The following is a 16,195-nucleotide window of genomic DNA, read 5'->3' as shown; positions in this document are numbered from 1 at the left end:
TTTATAGGCTCCAACGCAGGTGAGGCTGCAGTTGCGTCAGGAGAAGGGTCCGTGTGTGCTTTTCGGAGTGGCCTGGAAGCAGGTGGTGTCTCGACCGGTGTTGAGTGCGAGGAGGGTGCCAGCATCGTAGCGGGGGATGGCGGTGTGGCTGTTGTGGGGTCTAGGTGTTCTGGCGCTGGGTGCAGTCCAGGCATGGACTGGCGCAGACGGGCTTGCCTCTGGCGCTGTCGCGCAGCGACCGCCATTAAGAAGGGAGGGGGGAGGGAGGAGCAGCTGGGAGGCGGGAGGCACAGGTGAATGGAGGTGTGTGGGGGAGGCAGGGGGAGCGGAGAGAGAGTGGGATAAGGAGCAAAACGGGGGGGGGGGCAGAAAAAGAGAGAAAGTAGAGAAAAAGGGAAAAAGCTGAAAAAGTGAAAAAAGTTGAAAAAAGAGCAAAAGCTGAAAAAGTGAAAAAGCATAAAAGTGACAAAGCAGAAGTAACCAGAACAAGAAATGCAAAAGAGATGGACAGAGAGACAAAGAAGCTGAAAAGCGCTCTAGCGCTTACCAGGCACCAGGACGGATCGGGTCCAGGAGGGCCTCAATCCCTTGGCGCAGTAAGGGCGGGAAGGGGGAGACACGGGCACGGCTTGGTGGTGCTGTGCGTGCGGGGAGTGTTTCACCTGGCCAAAACAGGTCAGGAGACACTCCTATTAAAGTATTTGTTTCCAAAATACTTCAGAAGTAACAAAAATGTGCTTTATTTGTGTTCCTGATTCTGATATATTCAGAAGTACTTACATAGTTCATTTAAATGTTTTTGCGTACTGGAAAAAACTCTTTCCTACCCCTAGTATCCAGCAAAATTGTTACATAAATCCTCTCACTTTGAAGCCAGAGAAAGAAAACTAAACAAGCACACTCAAAAGACATTTGTCAGTCCCTGACATTTTACCTTGGTTTTTGATTGCACAGCAAATGTGACAAGATAAGAACAAGATTTTACAAGCTTGTTTACAGAAAGGGAGCACTCAGAATGATACTGTAAATAAGGTTTGGGCAAGGGAAGGTATGAACTCAAGCTGGACAACCTAAAACAAACAAATCCAGCAATTGGAAAGCAAGAATAAGTGAGTTACAAACCACAAAACGAATGGCAAGAAACGGGCAGAATACATTCTTAGGTCAGCTTTCTGAATGTCCCCAAAATGTCTTTAGCAAACCAGACAGCTGTGCTTTCTGGTAGGCTGCGACCTAAAAATGGGGGAATAGTGGCAGGCACACATTAAGAAAAACAAGAAAAATGGATGGGGTAGTTTTAGAAAAGGGTAATGGAAAGGGCCCCCAGAGATAGAAGAAAAATAGATTATTAGATTATTGTGGGCATTATCTCCTGACTAGGTATCCTGGAAAAACAACTGGTAATGAAAAGAGGGAGGACATGTGGGAGAAGGAGGGGAAAGCAGAAATAGGAAGAGGAACTGTTACAAATGGGGTTTCTGGTTGGCTAGAGAATGCACCTAAGCTAGGCAGAAGACACAGCTCCCCACACGCGGGTTGTTGAAAGCACAGGGTGGGCCACCAAGCCCTGGGAGACTCTTGGGGCAAAAACAGTTAGCAAGGTCCAGTCCTTCTCCTTCTGGGGTAGACACAGCAGGTAGCAGGCCAACACACAGAGCAAGAACACAGTAGCAGTCTCACCTGCAAGTCAGCACACAGCAGCAGTAGGCCAACACAGCAATGTAGTACAGAGTGGCAGTCCCTCCTGACAGCCCAGCCGTCCTTTCTGGCAGAATGCCTTGTCCCAGAAGAGTTCCATATGTTCTCTCAAATCATGGGGTCAGAGCCCCTGTACTTATACTCAAAATTCTTTGTTCAGGGGGTGTCTTCAAAGGGACCCTTTCAAGTGAAACACAACCCCCTTTCAACCCAGCCCTGGCTCCAGACATCAGTAGGTGGTAATGTGGCCCATTGTGTGATGACTGAACACATCTTTTTGACACGTAAGGTGTGAACAACTGTCCCTCTCCCCTGCCCAGGATGACTACCAGTATATAGATGCCTCTTCTGTCACACCCAGCTCCCCTCCTGTGTTATGGCTATCTGGAAAGTATGCTCCAAGTGGAGCTGTCACTCTACCCTAGACGTGGACTGTAGTCATGCCTACTTTCTGAAAGTGGCATTTATAAAACAGTAATGTAAAATCTAAGTACCCCAGTAAGCAGGATTTCTCACTACCATTCCAAACATACCAAACATGCCCACGCTACTGCTCACAGATCAGAAATTACCACTTAGTATACAAGAGAATTCCCAATGTTAACCTATGAGAGGAGCAGTCCTCACAGTAGTGAAAAACGAAATAGGCTGTTTGTCACTACTATGACATGTAAAACATATAGGTACTTGTCCTAACTTTTTACATACACAGCACCCTGCCCAAATAGCTATCTAGGGCCTACTTTAGGCGTGACTTAGGTGTAGTAAAAAAGGGAGTGTAGGCCTTGGTGAATAGTTTGATTTGCCCAAGTCAGTGTGGCAGTAAACTGCGCAGTGGTAGGCCTGAGACAAGTTTGAAAGGCTACTTCTGTGGGTGCCAATCAGCGCTGCAAGCCCACAAGTAGCATTTAATTTACAGGCCATAGGTAAATTGTATACCACTTTTCAAGGGGCTTAGAGTTAAATTAAATATGCCAAACCAGTGTAAGCCAATTATTCCAAGTTTTAGGGGGAAATCACATGCACTTTAGCACTGATAAGCAATGGCAAAGAGACCAGAGTCCTAAAGTCAACAAAAAGGAAGGGGACAAACAGGAAAATAGGAGATGGGCAAAACGTTTGGGGATAACCCTGAAGAAAGGGCCATTTCCAAAGGAACTTTACTTTTAGGTGTCTCCTTCTCCACCCATCCTATCTGGCATAGTGATCTCACTTGGTAAAAGGCATATACCAAGTTGGTTAAAAAAAACATGATGAGCAGCATTCATCATGAAACTTTAGAGCAATGGATTAGTTAAAACAAATAAATCTGAAACGTACCAACTTAGTTTGTCACAGAGCTCTCATGCAGTCATAAATTTGCAATTTATATGACAGAAAGAATGCACTAATTTGATACAAGAGAAACTGGTACTTGTCAATGAATGATCTTTATTTGCTTGATTCATTAAAATCTTAGCAAAACTTAATTAACACACACAACAAAAATACATTTGTCCAATACTTGCATCAGATCGTCCAGAAATAGATTAAATAAGTATGGTGCTAGGACACATCCTTGCTTCAAACCCTGTGAGGATTAAATTTTCCTGGAAAGGAAGGAGCTGTCCCCTATTTTCACCCTTACCCAAGTATCTGAATACAGCGTCTGACATCTGAATTGCTTTTAAAAGGCCGGGCGGGGTTTAATACCAGGATTTCTAATTTTTGCTTGAGTATATGGTGTTGTACTCAGTTGAACGCCGACTTAAAGTCCACAAAACACAAGTAAATTAGTTGTTTGTTCAATTTATGTTTATCAGTTAATACTGAAGGCTCCAGTATGTTTGTCACCGTCCTGGGTCCTCGGATGTATCCTGTTTGATTCGGGGGGATCACATGTTTTCCTTCCGCCCAACCTGAGAGTTCACCTGGGAGCAGATCTGCAAAGAGTTTTGCCTCAGTGTCTTAGAAAGTGATTAGGCAATAATTGTCCGGTCAATACCAGTCCCCTCCTTTAAAAATAGCTGTTATTGTGGAACCCTTCCATGTTTTTGGAATGACTTGTAGTTGAAGTGTGCTGTTAAATACTATGGATAAGCATTCTGCCCCAAAAAATTGGTTTATCTTATACAATGCCCGTGGTATTCTGTGTCCTGGTGCCCCATCTTTTCTGCTTGACTTAATAATTTTGCAAATTTGTTCTGCAAAGATGTTAAGCTCTTGATCACTAAGGTTTGTTTCCTCAGTTGGAGATTTCCTACACATTTTTTGCCAAGCAGATGGAGTAAATACTTGTGCTTGGTTAAAATGTTTTCATAGGGAAGCAGCCCGGCACGTTTCTGTTAAAGCTGAGGTTGTGATTACTGTCAGATTCCTGTTCAGGTTGTTAATCTCTGAAGTTCCTTTAGTATTTTAGTCTTATTTATAGCTTGTAGCTGGAATTGTGATTGACTGTTTTTTATGTTAATTTTCAGTGGTCAAGTGGCCAACTGCCTTTCTGTGAAAATCGTCCACTGTGCTATTGCATTGTAAAACCGAATGAGAAACAATCTTTTATATGGCTAGAGACAGTGAACTCTGTTGAATCTATTGTACTTTTAGTTCAATGCAACTTCCTGAAATTTGTTATCACTATCTCCCCCAGCAGGGAATTCACCTTTTGATGAGGGTCACATTTGACTTTTATGTCCAGATTTTGTTGCCGTCACTTTCATTTGTTCCTTTAATCTTAAAAGATAATATTTGATGAAATATAGGTAGGCTTACTGCTGTAACATCTATTCTTGAGTGCGAGCCAGCTGCTCGATATGTCCATCCGGCGGCGAATCTTGTTCCTGCCTCCTGTTAATGACTCTTAGACCCAAAGCTTATCAGAGTGGTGGACATTTATTTTCTTGCTCCCAGATCCGGACACCTTGTCGATGTTTATTATCAGAAGGGAGCAGGAGGCCCCTTTTACCAGATCCTCAGTTTTACAGCTAAAATATTATCATTATCTTCTAAAGCCACCTGCTTACTTTCCATTTTTAAACCTGCAGCTAAAAATATTGCCAAGCCTCCCCACATGTGCCCATAGTTCCTAATTTTAACTGCCAGTCTGAAATAGCCGACAAATCCATCCAATACAAACTGCTGTATTGCCTAGATTTTCTGTAAAGAACAATATTGAATCCCTTAATAAAGGTTCCCAAATAGTTGTTTAACCTTTTGGTGTGCACATTGTTTATGTTGCATGAGTACAATCTCAGTTTATCCTTTAAATGATTAGCAGCAGTTGGTTGTGAAGACTATCTACTAAATTGTCAGGGACATCTGGCCCCATGTAGGGCTGCTGTTAGCCAGCCTAGATTACTTTGTGTTGCACTGTGGGTTCAGACCTGAGAATGTTCTACAGGAAGTGGGGGTGCTGTTTTGCCTAGAAGATTGTTTGGTATTGAATAAACTTGTTTTTTTTATTTGTGCTTCATAGTGGGGAAGGTTCTTCCTGTGGCACAAAAGGAGCTAGGTATAATGCCAGACGAGTATGCTAATTATAATTCCACATTTATGAAAACACTCTTTTTCCTGGAGAACCTTCTTAGCTAAGCCAATAGAAACCTAGGTCACTAAGGTGGACTCTTGCGCTTTGTCTGTGGGGGGGCAAAAATTCAATATAATCAATATCCACCAAGGTGACCTTTCCCAAGGATGGGATTGCTCGCAAAAGCTGTAAAATATTATCCTAATTAAGGATATCCTGTATTCCTCTTGAGTGGTGTTCTGGAGTAAAGATTATTGGAATACTCACATTTAGTGGATCTATTGTGATGGTCATATTGCCTGAAATTGGTTTATGATGGTCTTTACTGATTGATCCTGGTGCAGTCGGTGTCTGATGATCTTATCTCCTTGTTGGATTTAGCAGGTGTAAGGGACCCTTGAGGTTCCACCCTTTGGATCATAGGTTCATAATAAAGCCCCCTGTCCTCCCTGTGGGGCTCACTTGTCCCAAAGGAGAACTGGGTGACCACAGGAATTAATGGTCATGCTTCAGTTGGATCTTCGTACTCTTCCAGTTAGAAGCCAGTTTGGGGATTTTTCTGTACTTTTATTATCAAAAAGGGGATACAACTTCTTCCGTATTTCAGATTCCTTACAAACTTGTTTTGGATCCTGCATAGACTATTCATTACTCCTAGTTTTATTATCAGCGTTATTGCTTCTACAACTTATGTCTTGGACCGTCTTTTTTAGTTACCTGTCTGATATTTTGCCATCTGTCTTTTGGTCATTGTTATCACTGGGGTTTGGGTCTTGGACACCTGTAAGTTATTTGGTGGTCTCCCCCCTGATTTCGTTTCATGTTCAACACTGTCATCTTCCTTCACCTTCTGCACTGTTGGTTGGTTGTTGAGACCATGATTCCAGTTTTATACAGTATGCCATTGTCTTGTACTGCTTGCGCTGGTGGATATGTCTCCTGTTAAGTTAGTCGTGACCTCTGTAATTGTTGCTAGTTTATTGATCACTGGACCACAAGTGCACTCGTTATTTAATACCGCCACTTTTTTTCAGCTGAGATTATTAGATTGTTTAGATTGGCTAGTTTCTGATCAATACCAGCTTACTGAGTTTGCCATTGTATTCAGCAGGTCCACATGGACATCCATTTTGTTTGATCGATAGTACAAAGATTCTAATATTAATTGCAGTGTTCTAAACTGAATGTAACATATCGCCCCCAGACCCTTTTGAGGCTGCGTTTAGTGAACCGTGCTACTGTATGGAGTCCATTTTATTTCCCATGGCCTTATTACTTCCTAATTTGGGTTCTACTTGATTCTCAGTATCCACCTTAGCTTGTGTGATTGGGGTGTGTGATTGGGGTACTATTTTGATTAATTGTTACAGACTGGGTTTTCTAAATTCGTATATTCCTTTTCTCAGGTAGATGCTCATAGGTTAGCCACTGATCTGCACTTGCAGGGGTATGGCTCTGGGAACCTGTATCATTGTTATTTATACTGGCTTGAATTGTAGTAATAGGTTGCAGAGATCTCATAGTATCCCTACTATTTGGCTGTTGATGTTCCCTTTGACTGTCATCTAAGTCTTGTTCAAGAATATTTTGTTTTTGCATAATTTTTACATTAACCTTAATTGGTTGTTGTTGTGTAGAGGGCCTCAGTATTGACATTGATGAACTTTGAGGTGATAGTGAGCTGGAGTAATTTTGTGGTGATAGAGATTTCATCAAAAGTAGTTCCGGGTCTGTTATTGTCTCCCAATGTTCATTTTCTGTCATCTTTTTTATTTGCTGCTTGGGCTGCTGTGATCCCTGCCTCCTTACAGGGTTCAGAATTAACACTTTTATCATCTAACAAATAATTGATATTTATTGTAGGGGACATTGGTTCTGGTAGGGCCCCTGTGTTCTCATATATAGCAAGCATAGCCCCTGCTGGATCCTTTAGAAAGTCAAACTTGTGCAGAATTTTTGTCAACTTTTCAAGCATTTGATATACTGTAGATATTAGTGTCCAGGGTCTTCCTACAGATTTTACTTTAGAGTTTTTTTACTGCCGTCAGATCTTGCAATTTTTTCTTTATCCTTATAGGGGGGAATGGCGCCCTTTCATGAACAGATCTCATACTTTCCCGCTTCCCGTGCCACTTGCCAGAAAGATCTCTAATACTCTGGATCTTTTACTACAATTGCACCAATGTTAACTCTGATCTTTATAATTCACCCTTTTCCTTGCTGAGAGGTGGTAGCAAGTTTTAAAGGGGAGTATAAAGAAAAAGCACCAGTTTGTGAACAACCTGAACTGGGCTAATGCCGACCACTTCCATGTGTCACGCGGTGCTTACAACCTAGTGCTTCTTGGGGTCCGTATGACTATAAGTAGTATTCCAGATTGGGTGATGGTTAGGCTGCAGTGGCACCTTCTCCAGTAGAACTCCTCAGGAGGGCACAAATGCACCTGCTTCCTTCCCACATCCTACGGTCTCCCTTCTTTGATAGCAAATATTGTGCTCTATCCTACAGGTCCTTCAAATCCTCAATACCTTTAACAGTCTTTTTTTTTTTTTTTTTTTACTAAAAAAATCCTTATTTGTGGTGTGCTGAGTGTGCTCCTTGTTCCCTCAGAGTTGCGCTTCACTCCTTGCGCCTTCCTAGGGAGGCACAAGCACGCCCTATCTAGGGGTCCAGGGGGTGAAGATGTTATTTTGATGGCCCTTTGACAATATTAGCCCTCTGGATAAATTAGGGTGGGGTGGGGCGTGGGCAGGCCTGCCACTAGAGCAGGCTGCACCGGTCTAGTGCCAGCCTCTTCTGTCCTCCCACAGACAGCGCAGCAGCTAAACCTCAGGCCACACTCACCGCCTTGCTTCACCGCAGACCTCTTGTTCGTCTGCTACTGCCTCATGCTAATTCTGCTGACCCCTAACTGCAGTACAGGGTGCTGGGTGCAGTGCAGGGTGTGAGGTGCAGAGACTGCCAACCGCTGTCCCACTGGACACACCAACCGCAGAAAGTCCCAGCAGTAGTAGCGGTCACAATAGGGGTAGCGGTGATGGGTGGCAACAGGCAAGCTCTGGGAGCGTCCTCCTCTGCTCCTGTTCTCATCTCTTCCCCACCTCTCATGGAGCATATGTGTATATGTCCAACCAATCCTGATTCAAATCCAGCAGCGAACAGCTTCTCAGACCTGCCAACCAAGCTGGTACTTTTGAATAATCTAGTTGCATTTGGCCATATTGTCATCTGGAGTTTCTTCTCTGTCCTGAAATCTTTGAGCAATGAGCCTATTCTCTTGTATCCTACAAGGCTGTACTATACATTTTAAAAATCTCTGAGCTTTGATGCTTATCTATACACACATTCTTTAGTTTTAAGTTCCTATTTTAAAACACAGCACAAACATTGTAGAATAATGAGATTGCATTTTGCCTGAAAGTTATTGCAAGATTACTTGGAGCAAAATTACTTAAGATTAATTGATTGGTTGGGTTGTATTAGGATGTAGCACACCACAGCCATAAAATAATTTTGTAATGCTTTATGAAGGAGGCCTTGTCCAATCCACTCCAAAAGTAGGTAAACAGGAAAATCCATATTCCTTCAGTATCTGTCTTTATTTTCCATCTCCACTTTTCCTCATCAGCTCTTCACACACCATCTTCTCCACAGCTATCTTCTCCACAGCTTTCTAACACTCCAATGCCTTATCCTCTCTCTAACTGTCAGAACATTCCATTCTAAGGGAATACCAGGGGGACAAGGAACATACTACTTATCTCTATTATTCTTAACTCTTACTAGAATAGAATAAGCCTATATATATATATGTATGTATGTATATATATATATATATGTTCGATGGCATGTGTAGCTGCAGATACACATGCTGTGCACATCCCGCCATCTGGTGTTGGGCTCGGAGTGTTACAAGTTGTTTTTCTTCGAAGAAGTCTTTTCGAGTCACGAGACCGAGGGACTCCTCCCATTTCGACTCCATTGCTCATGGGCGTCGACTCCATCTTAGATTGTTTTTTTTCCGCCATCGGGTTCGGACGTGTTCCTTTTCGCTCAGTGTTTCGGGTCGGAAAGTTAGTTTGAATCTCGGAAAAATCGTCGGTATTGTTTGCGTTCGGTATCGGGTTAGTTACAACAGATCGACACCGAATTAAGAAGAGCTCCGGTGGCCCTTCGGGGTTTTTTCGATCCCCGTCGGGGCCTGGTCGGCCCGGCCACATGTCTCTTCAAGGCTGATGGAACGGACCCCATTCCGCTTCTGTCCAAAATGCCATAACAAGTATCCATATACAGATCAACATCTGGTCTGTAACTTGTGTTTGTCACCAGAACACAAGGAGGATACTTGTGAGGCCTGTCGAGCATTTCGGTCCAGGAAGACACTCAGGGACCAAAGAGCAAGAAGACTGCAAATGGCGTCGGCGCCGACAGGACAAGGGCGTTTCGAGGAGGAGGAAGAAACATTCTCCACCCAGGATTCGGACTCTGAGGAGATCGATCTCGAGGAAACGCCGAAAACTGTGAGTAAGACGTCGAAACAAAGAACTCACGAGAAGACCGCTAAAGCCCAGGGGACGCCACCGCCAACAGGCCATGGCTTAACCCGAAAAATAGGTGACCGTTCATCGGCACCGAAAAAGGGCGAGCTGGTGTCGAAGTCATCCGACTCCGGTCGAGATACCGGCACACAGCAATCTCGGGCCCGAGATAGTGGCTCAGAGAAGATTCGGCACCGAGACAGCGGCACCGAAACGGGTCGGCACCGAGAGAGCACGACGCCTAAAGTAAAGAAAGTTTCGTCGGAGCCGAAAAAAGCAGCCGAAAAGGTTTCGGTACCGAAACAGCCGGCCTCGGAACCGAAAACAAGTTCCTACACTGAGGAACAAGGACTGTCCACACAAATGAAGACACATAGATTTGGACAGGAATTAGAGACAATAGAGCCAGATCACACACAAAGACGGCTCTTTATTCAAAAAGATACAGGGAAGATCAGCACTCTTCCTCCAGTCAAAATGAAACGCAAGCTTGCCTTCCAAGACAAGGACAAACAGCCACACGCAAAGGTGGCTAAGCAAGTAACACCGCCACCATCCCCACATCACTCTCCGCAACCATCACCGGTAGCCACTCCACCAATGATGCAATCCCCAACTCATACAGGAATGAGTCAAGATGACCCTGACGCATGGGACCTTTATGACGCACCGGTGTCAGATAATAGTCCGGAATGCTATCCAGCTAGACCATCGCCACCAGAGGATAGTACAGGCTACGCACAGGTGGTGTCAAGAGCAGCGGCATTTCATAATGTCAGCCTTCATTCAGAGCCCATTGAAGACGACTTTCTTTTTAATACACTGTCGTCCACACACAGCCAATATCTGAGTCTTCCTATGCTACCCGGAATGCTAAAACACTCCAAACAAGTGTTTGAGGAGCCTGTTAAAGGGAGAGCCATTACTCCAAGAGTAGATAAAAAATATAAACCGCCACCAACAGACCCACTGTACATTACACAACAGCTAACACCAGACTCTGTTGTAGTGGGAGCAGCGCGCAAAAGAGCCAACTCTCATACTTCAGGAAATGCACCACCTCCAGATAAAGAAAGTCGAAAATTCGATGCTGCAGGCAAAAGGGTGGCGGCACAGGCAGCAAACCAGTGGCGTATTGCAAATTCGCAAGCTTTGTTAGCCAGATATGATAGGGCCCATTGGGATGAGATGCAACACTTTATTGAACATTTACCCAAGGAGTTCCAAAAAAGAGCGCAGCAAGTAGTAGAAGAAGGACAGAGTTTCTCCAATAATCAGATACGGTCAGCAATGGATGCTGCAGACACAGCTGCTAGAACTGTCAACACAGCAGTAACAATAAGGAGACATGCATGGCTGCGTACATCAGGATTTAAACCAGAGATACAGCAAGCTGTGCTGAATATGCCATTCAACGAACAGCAGTTGTTTGGGCCGGAGGTGGACACTGCGATCGAAAAACTTAAGAAAGACACTGACACGGCCAAAGCCATGGGCGCACTCTACTCCCCACAGAGCAGAGGCACATTTCGAAAGACTCAATTTCGAGGGGGGTTTCGAGGGCAAACCACAGAAGCCACAACCTCACAAACAAAGCCCACTTACCAGAGCCAGTATCAGCGGGGAGTTTTTCGGGGACAATATAGAGGGGGACAATTTCAAAGGAATAGAGGAAAATTCCAAACTCCCAAAACTCCTCCAAACAAGCAGTGACTTCAAGGTCACAAATCCCCAACACATAACACATGTGGGGGGAGACTAACCAAGTTTTACAAACATTGGGAGGAAATAACAACAGACACTTGGGTCTTAGCAATTATCCAGCATGGTTATTGCATAGAATTTCGCAAATTCCCTCCAAACGTCCCACCGAAAACACACAATATGTCAAAACAACATATAGATCTTCTAGGACATCACAAGTTCAGGCATTGCTACAGAAAGAAGCAATAGAATTAGTACCAAAACAACAAATAAACACAGGAGTTTACTCCCTGTACTTTCTGATACCCAAAAAAGACAAGAGTCTGAGACCTATACTAGATCTCAGAACATTAAATACCTACATCAAATCAGATCACTTTCCCATGGTTACATTACAAGACGTAATCCCACTGCTCAAACAACAAGACTACATGACAACACTAGACCTAAAGGATGCATATTTCCATATACCAATACATCCTTCACACAGAAAGTACCTAAGGTTTGTATTCCAAGGGCTACATTACCAATTCAAAGTGTTGCCATTCGGAATAACATCTGCACCAAGAGTTTTTACAAAATTCCTAGCAGTAGTAGCTGCACATATCAGAAGGCAGCAAATACATGTGTTCCCGTACGTAGACGATTGGTTAATCAAAACCAACACGCTAAGACGGTGTTCACAACACACAAAATAGGTCATAGAAATCCTCCACAAACTAGGTTTCTCAATCAACTACACAAAGTCACACCTTCTGCCGTGTCAAACACAGCAATACTTAGGAGCGACAATCAACACAGCAAAAGGGATTGCCACTCCAAGTCCACAAAGAGTTCACACATTTCACAATGTAATACAGACCATGTATCCAAAACAAAAGATACAAGTCAAACTGGTGATGAAACTACTAGGCATGATGTCTTCATGCATAGCCATGGTCCCAAACGCAAGGTTGCACATGCGGCCCTTACAACAGTGCCTAGCATCACAATGGTCACAAGCACAGGGTCAGCTTCTAGATCTGGTGTTGATAGACCGCCAAACATACATCTTGCTTCAATGGTGGAACAGTATAAATTTAAACCAAGGGCGGCCTTTCCAAGACCCAGTGCCACAATACGTAATAACAACAGATGCTTCCATGATAGGGTGGGGAGCACACCTCAATCAACACAGCATCCAAGGACAATGGGACATACAGCAAAAACAGTTTCACATAAATCACTTAGAACTGTTAGCGGTATTTCTAGCGCTCAAAGCATTTCAACCCATAATAAGCCACAAACACATTCTTGTCAAAACAGACAACATGACAACAATGTATTACCTAAACAAACAGGGAGGGACACACTCGACACAGTTGTGTCTCCTAACACAGAAAATATGGCATTGGGCGATTCACAACCACATTCGCCTAATAGCACAATTTATACCAGGAATTCAGAACCAGTTAGCAGACAATCTCTCTCGGGATCACCAACAGATCCACGAATGGGAGATTCACCCCCAAATACTAAACACTTATTTCCAAATTTGGGGAACACCACAAATAGATCTATTTGCAACAAAGGAAAACTCAAAATGCCAAAACTTCGCACCCAGGTACCCACAAGATCAGTCTCAGGGCAATGCGTTATGGATGAGCTGGTCAGGGATATTTGCTTACGCTTTTCCCCCTCTCCCACTCCTTCCATATCTAGTAAACAAATTGAGTCAAAACAAACTCAAACTCATACTAATAGCACCGACATGGGCAAGACAACCTTGGTACACAACACTACTAGACCTCTCAGTAGTACCTCATGTCAAACTACCAAACAGACCGGATCTGTTAACACAACACAAACAACAGATCAGACATCCAAATCCAGCATCGTTGAATCTAGCAATTTGGCTCCTGAAATCCTAGAATTCGGACACTTAGACCTCACACAAGAATGTATGGAGGTCATAAGACAAGCTAGGAAACCTACCACTAGACACTGCTATGCAAATAAGTGGAAAAGATTTGTTTATTACTGCCATAATAATCAAATTCAACCCTTACACGCATCTGCCAAAGATATAGTAGGATACTTACTACAATTGCAAAAGTCAAAGCTAGCTTTCTCTTCAATAAAGATACATCTTACCGCAATTTCAGCTTACCTGCAAATTACGCACTCAACTTCATTATTTAGGATACCAGTCATAAAAGCATTTATGGAAGGCCTAAAGAGGATTATACCACCAAGAACACCACCAGTTCCTTCATGGAACCTCAACATTGTCTTAACACGACTCATGGGTCCACCTTTTGAGCCCATGCACTCTTGTGAAATGCAATACTTAACATGGAAAGTTGCATTTTTGATTGCCATCACATCTTTAAGATGAGTGAGTGAAATTCAAGCATTTACCATACAAGAACCATTTATTCAAATACACAAGCATAAAGTAGTTCTTCGGACAAATCCAAAATTTTTACCAAAAGTGATCTCACCGTTCCACTTGAATCAAACGGTAGAATTACCAGTGTTCTTCCCACAGCCAGATTCTGTAGCTGAAAGAGCACTGCATACATTAGACATCAAAAGAGCGCTAATGTACTACATTGACAGAACAAAACTAATTCGAAAAACAAAACAACTATTTATTGCTTTCCAAAAACCTCATACAGGGAATCCAATTTCTAAACAAGGCATTGCTAGATGGATAGTTAAGTGTATTCAAACCTGCTATCTTAAAGCAAAGAGAGAGCTGCCTATTACACCAAAGGCACACTCAACCAGAAAGAAAGGTGCTACCATGGCCTTTCTAGGAAATATTCCAATGAACGAAATATGTAAGGCAGCAACATGGTCTACGCCTCATACATTTACCAAACACTACTGTGTAGATGTGTTAACTGCACAACAGGCCACAGTAGGTCAAGCTGTACTACGAACATTATTTCAAACAACTTCAACTCCTACAGGCTAAACCACCGCTTTTGGGGAGATAACTGCTTACTAGTCTATGCACAGCATGTGTATCTGCAGCTACACATGCCATCGAACGGAAAATGTCACTTACCCAGTGCACATCTGTTCGTGGCATGAGTCGCTGCAGATTCACATGCGCCCACCCGCCTCCCCGGGAGCCTGTAGCCGTTTAGAAGTTGATCTTGAACATTTGTAAATTTGTAAATATATTACTTTAAACTTCATTATGTACATACGTATTCACTCCATTGCATGGGCACTATTACTAGCATACACAACTCCTACCTCACCCTCTGCGGGGAAAACAATCTAACATGGAGTCGACGCCCAATGCACAATGGAGTCGAAATGGGAGGAGTCCCTCGGTCTCGTGACTCGAAAAGACTTCTTCGAAGAAAAACAACTTGTAACACTCCGAGCCCAACACCAGATGGCGGGATGTGCACAGCATGTGAATCTGCAGCGACTAATGCCACGAACAGATGTACACTGGGTAAGTGACATTTTCCATATATATATATATATATATATATATATATATATATATATATATATATATAATATGTCACAGAAAAAAGATTTGTACTTGCACACTCAGGATTCGAGGAAAAGAAAATTCAGTTTATTCCAAAACACAGTGTGTTTTGGAATAAACTGAATTTTCTTTTCCTTGAATCCTGAGTGTGCAAGTACAAATCTTTTTTCTGTGACTGATAAATTACTGGCTTTTTCGAGCATGTGGATATTAATGTATACATATATATATATATATATATATATATATATATATATATATATATGTATGTATACTCTTACCATGTATAGCCTATGCTCTTTTATATTACTGGAAACTATATTACAACAAATTTTGTAATGCTTTATGAAGGAGGCCTTGTCCAACCCACTCCAAAAGTAGGTAAACAGGAAAATCCTTTCCCTCCCCAAAATATCTCGATCTGGAAAATTGCAATATTGCCATTTACTAATATTATTGCAGCAAAACGTCTGTATTCGGGCTCACTAGATATGGTTGGTTGAGCGTGCACAGAACATTATTGTTGTGTGGCAGCCCATGTTCCAGTGCTGATTGTAAGAACTATGGAAGAAAAGTACACATTCATGTCATAGCACCTCAGACAAAAAAAACTTGAACACAGTTTTTTCTCAAATTTATTAGCAATATTGTTTTTTCTCAGACTTTGTATCCGGTGTTCCAAGAGCAGCCAGAACCTTAGGCATGGTAAGTATCTTCGACCCGCTATTTTCAATTTGCAATGTAGTTTCTAAATCAAAATGCTTATATTCTTAATTTATATTTATTTTTATATTTTCTTTTTTCTTTTCTTTTATTTCAATATTAGGTTTCTGTTTTTGATGGAAAGAGTATGACCTCCTTAGTAAATTTTACAGGAGAGCAGGTTAGTCATTCTGACTTATTCTGATCCTTGTTCCTCAAATTCACAATTACCCGGATAATTTTTCACTTGATGTTTTTATCCTCAGTTTGCTTTTATGAACTTGACTTTTTATTAACTGGACTGTATCTTACTATTTGATGTCTTGGTAATCCCAGATTTACCTGGTATCCTGTCTCCTGCGCCTCCTTTTCCCATCTAGATTCCTGTAGTCAATTTCCTTTAAAATGCATCTGTTCTGATAAAATATGGGTCAGTCGTTCCCTAATGTAGGAGTAAAGGAAAAAGTAAAAACCACACAAAGTCTACAGCTGTGGTTCTTTACTAAGGTCAGAGCTGCATTTTTACATTCTTTTGTCTCATCTGATGAAAAT

At 42.5% G+C, this 16,195-nt stretch overlaps 1 protein-coding gene across 1 annotated transcript in view; it reads left to right on the top strand.

Annotated features, from left to right (window-relative positions):
• Positions 1 to 16,195, top strand: part of ITGAV (integrin subunit alpha V) — a 447,435-nt gene that overhangs the window by 130,612 nt on the left and 300,628 nt on the right. Inside the window, exons 9-10 of the mRNA XM_069225776.1 lie at positions 15,603 to 15,646; positions 15,768 to 15,824. Of these exons, the coding sequence (XP_069081877.1) occupies positions 15,603 to 15,646; positions 15,768 to 15,824 (101 nt within the window). The remainder of the gene's footprint in view (positions 1 to 15,602; positions 15,647 to 15,767; positions 15,825 to 16,195) is intronic.

The sequence above is a fragment of the Pleurodeles waltl genome, chromosome 3_1, assembly GCF_031143425.1.
Source record: "Pleurodeles waltl isolate 20211129_DDA chromosome 3_1, aPleWal1.hap1.20221129, whole genome shotgun sequence".
Taxonomy (NCBI): Eukaryota; Metazoa; Chordata; class Amphibia; order Caudata; family Salamandridae; genus Pleurodeles; species Pleurodeles waltl.
This window is presented reverse-complemented; position numbering and strand designations above follow the sequence as displayed.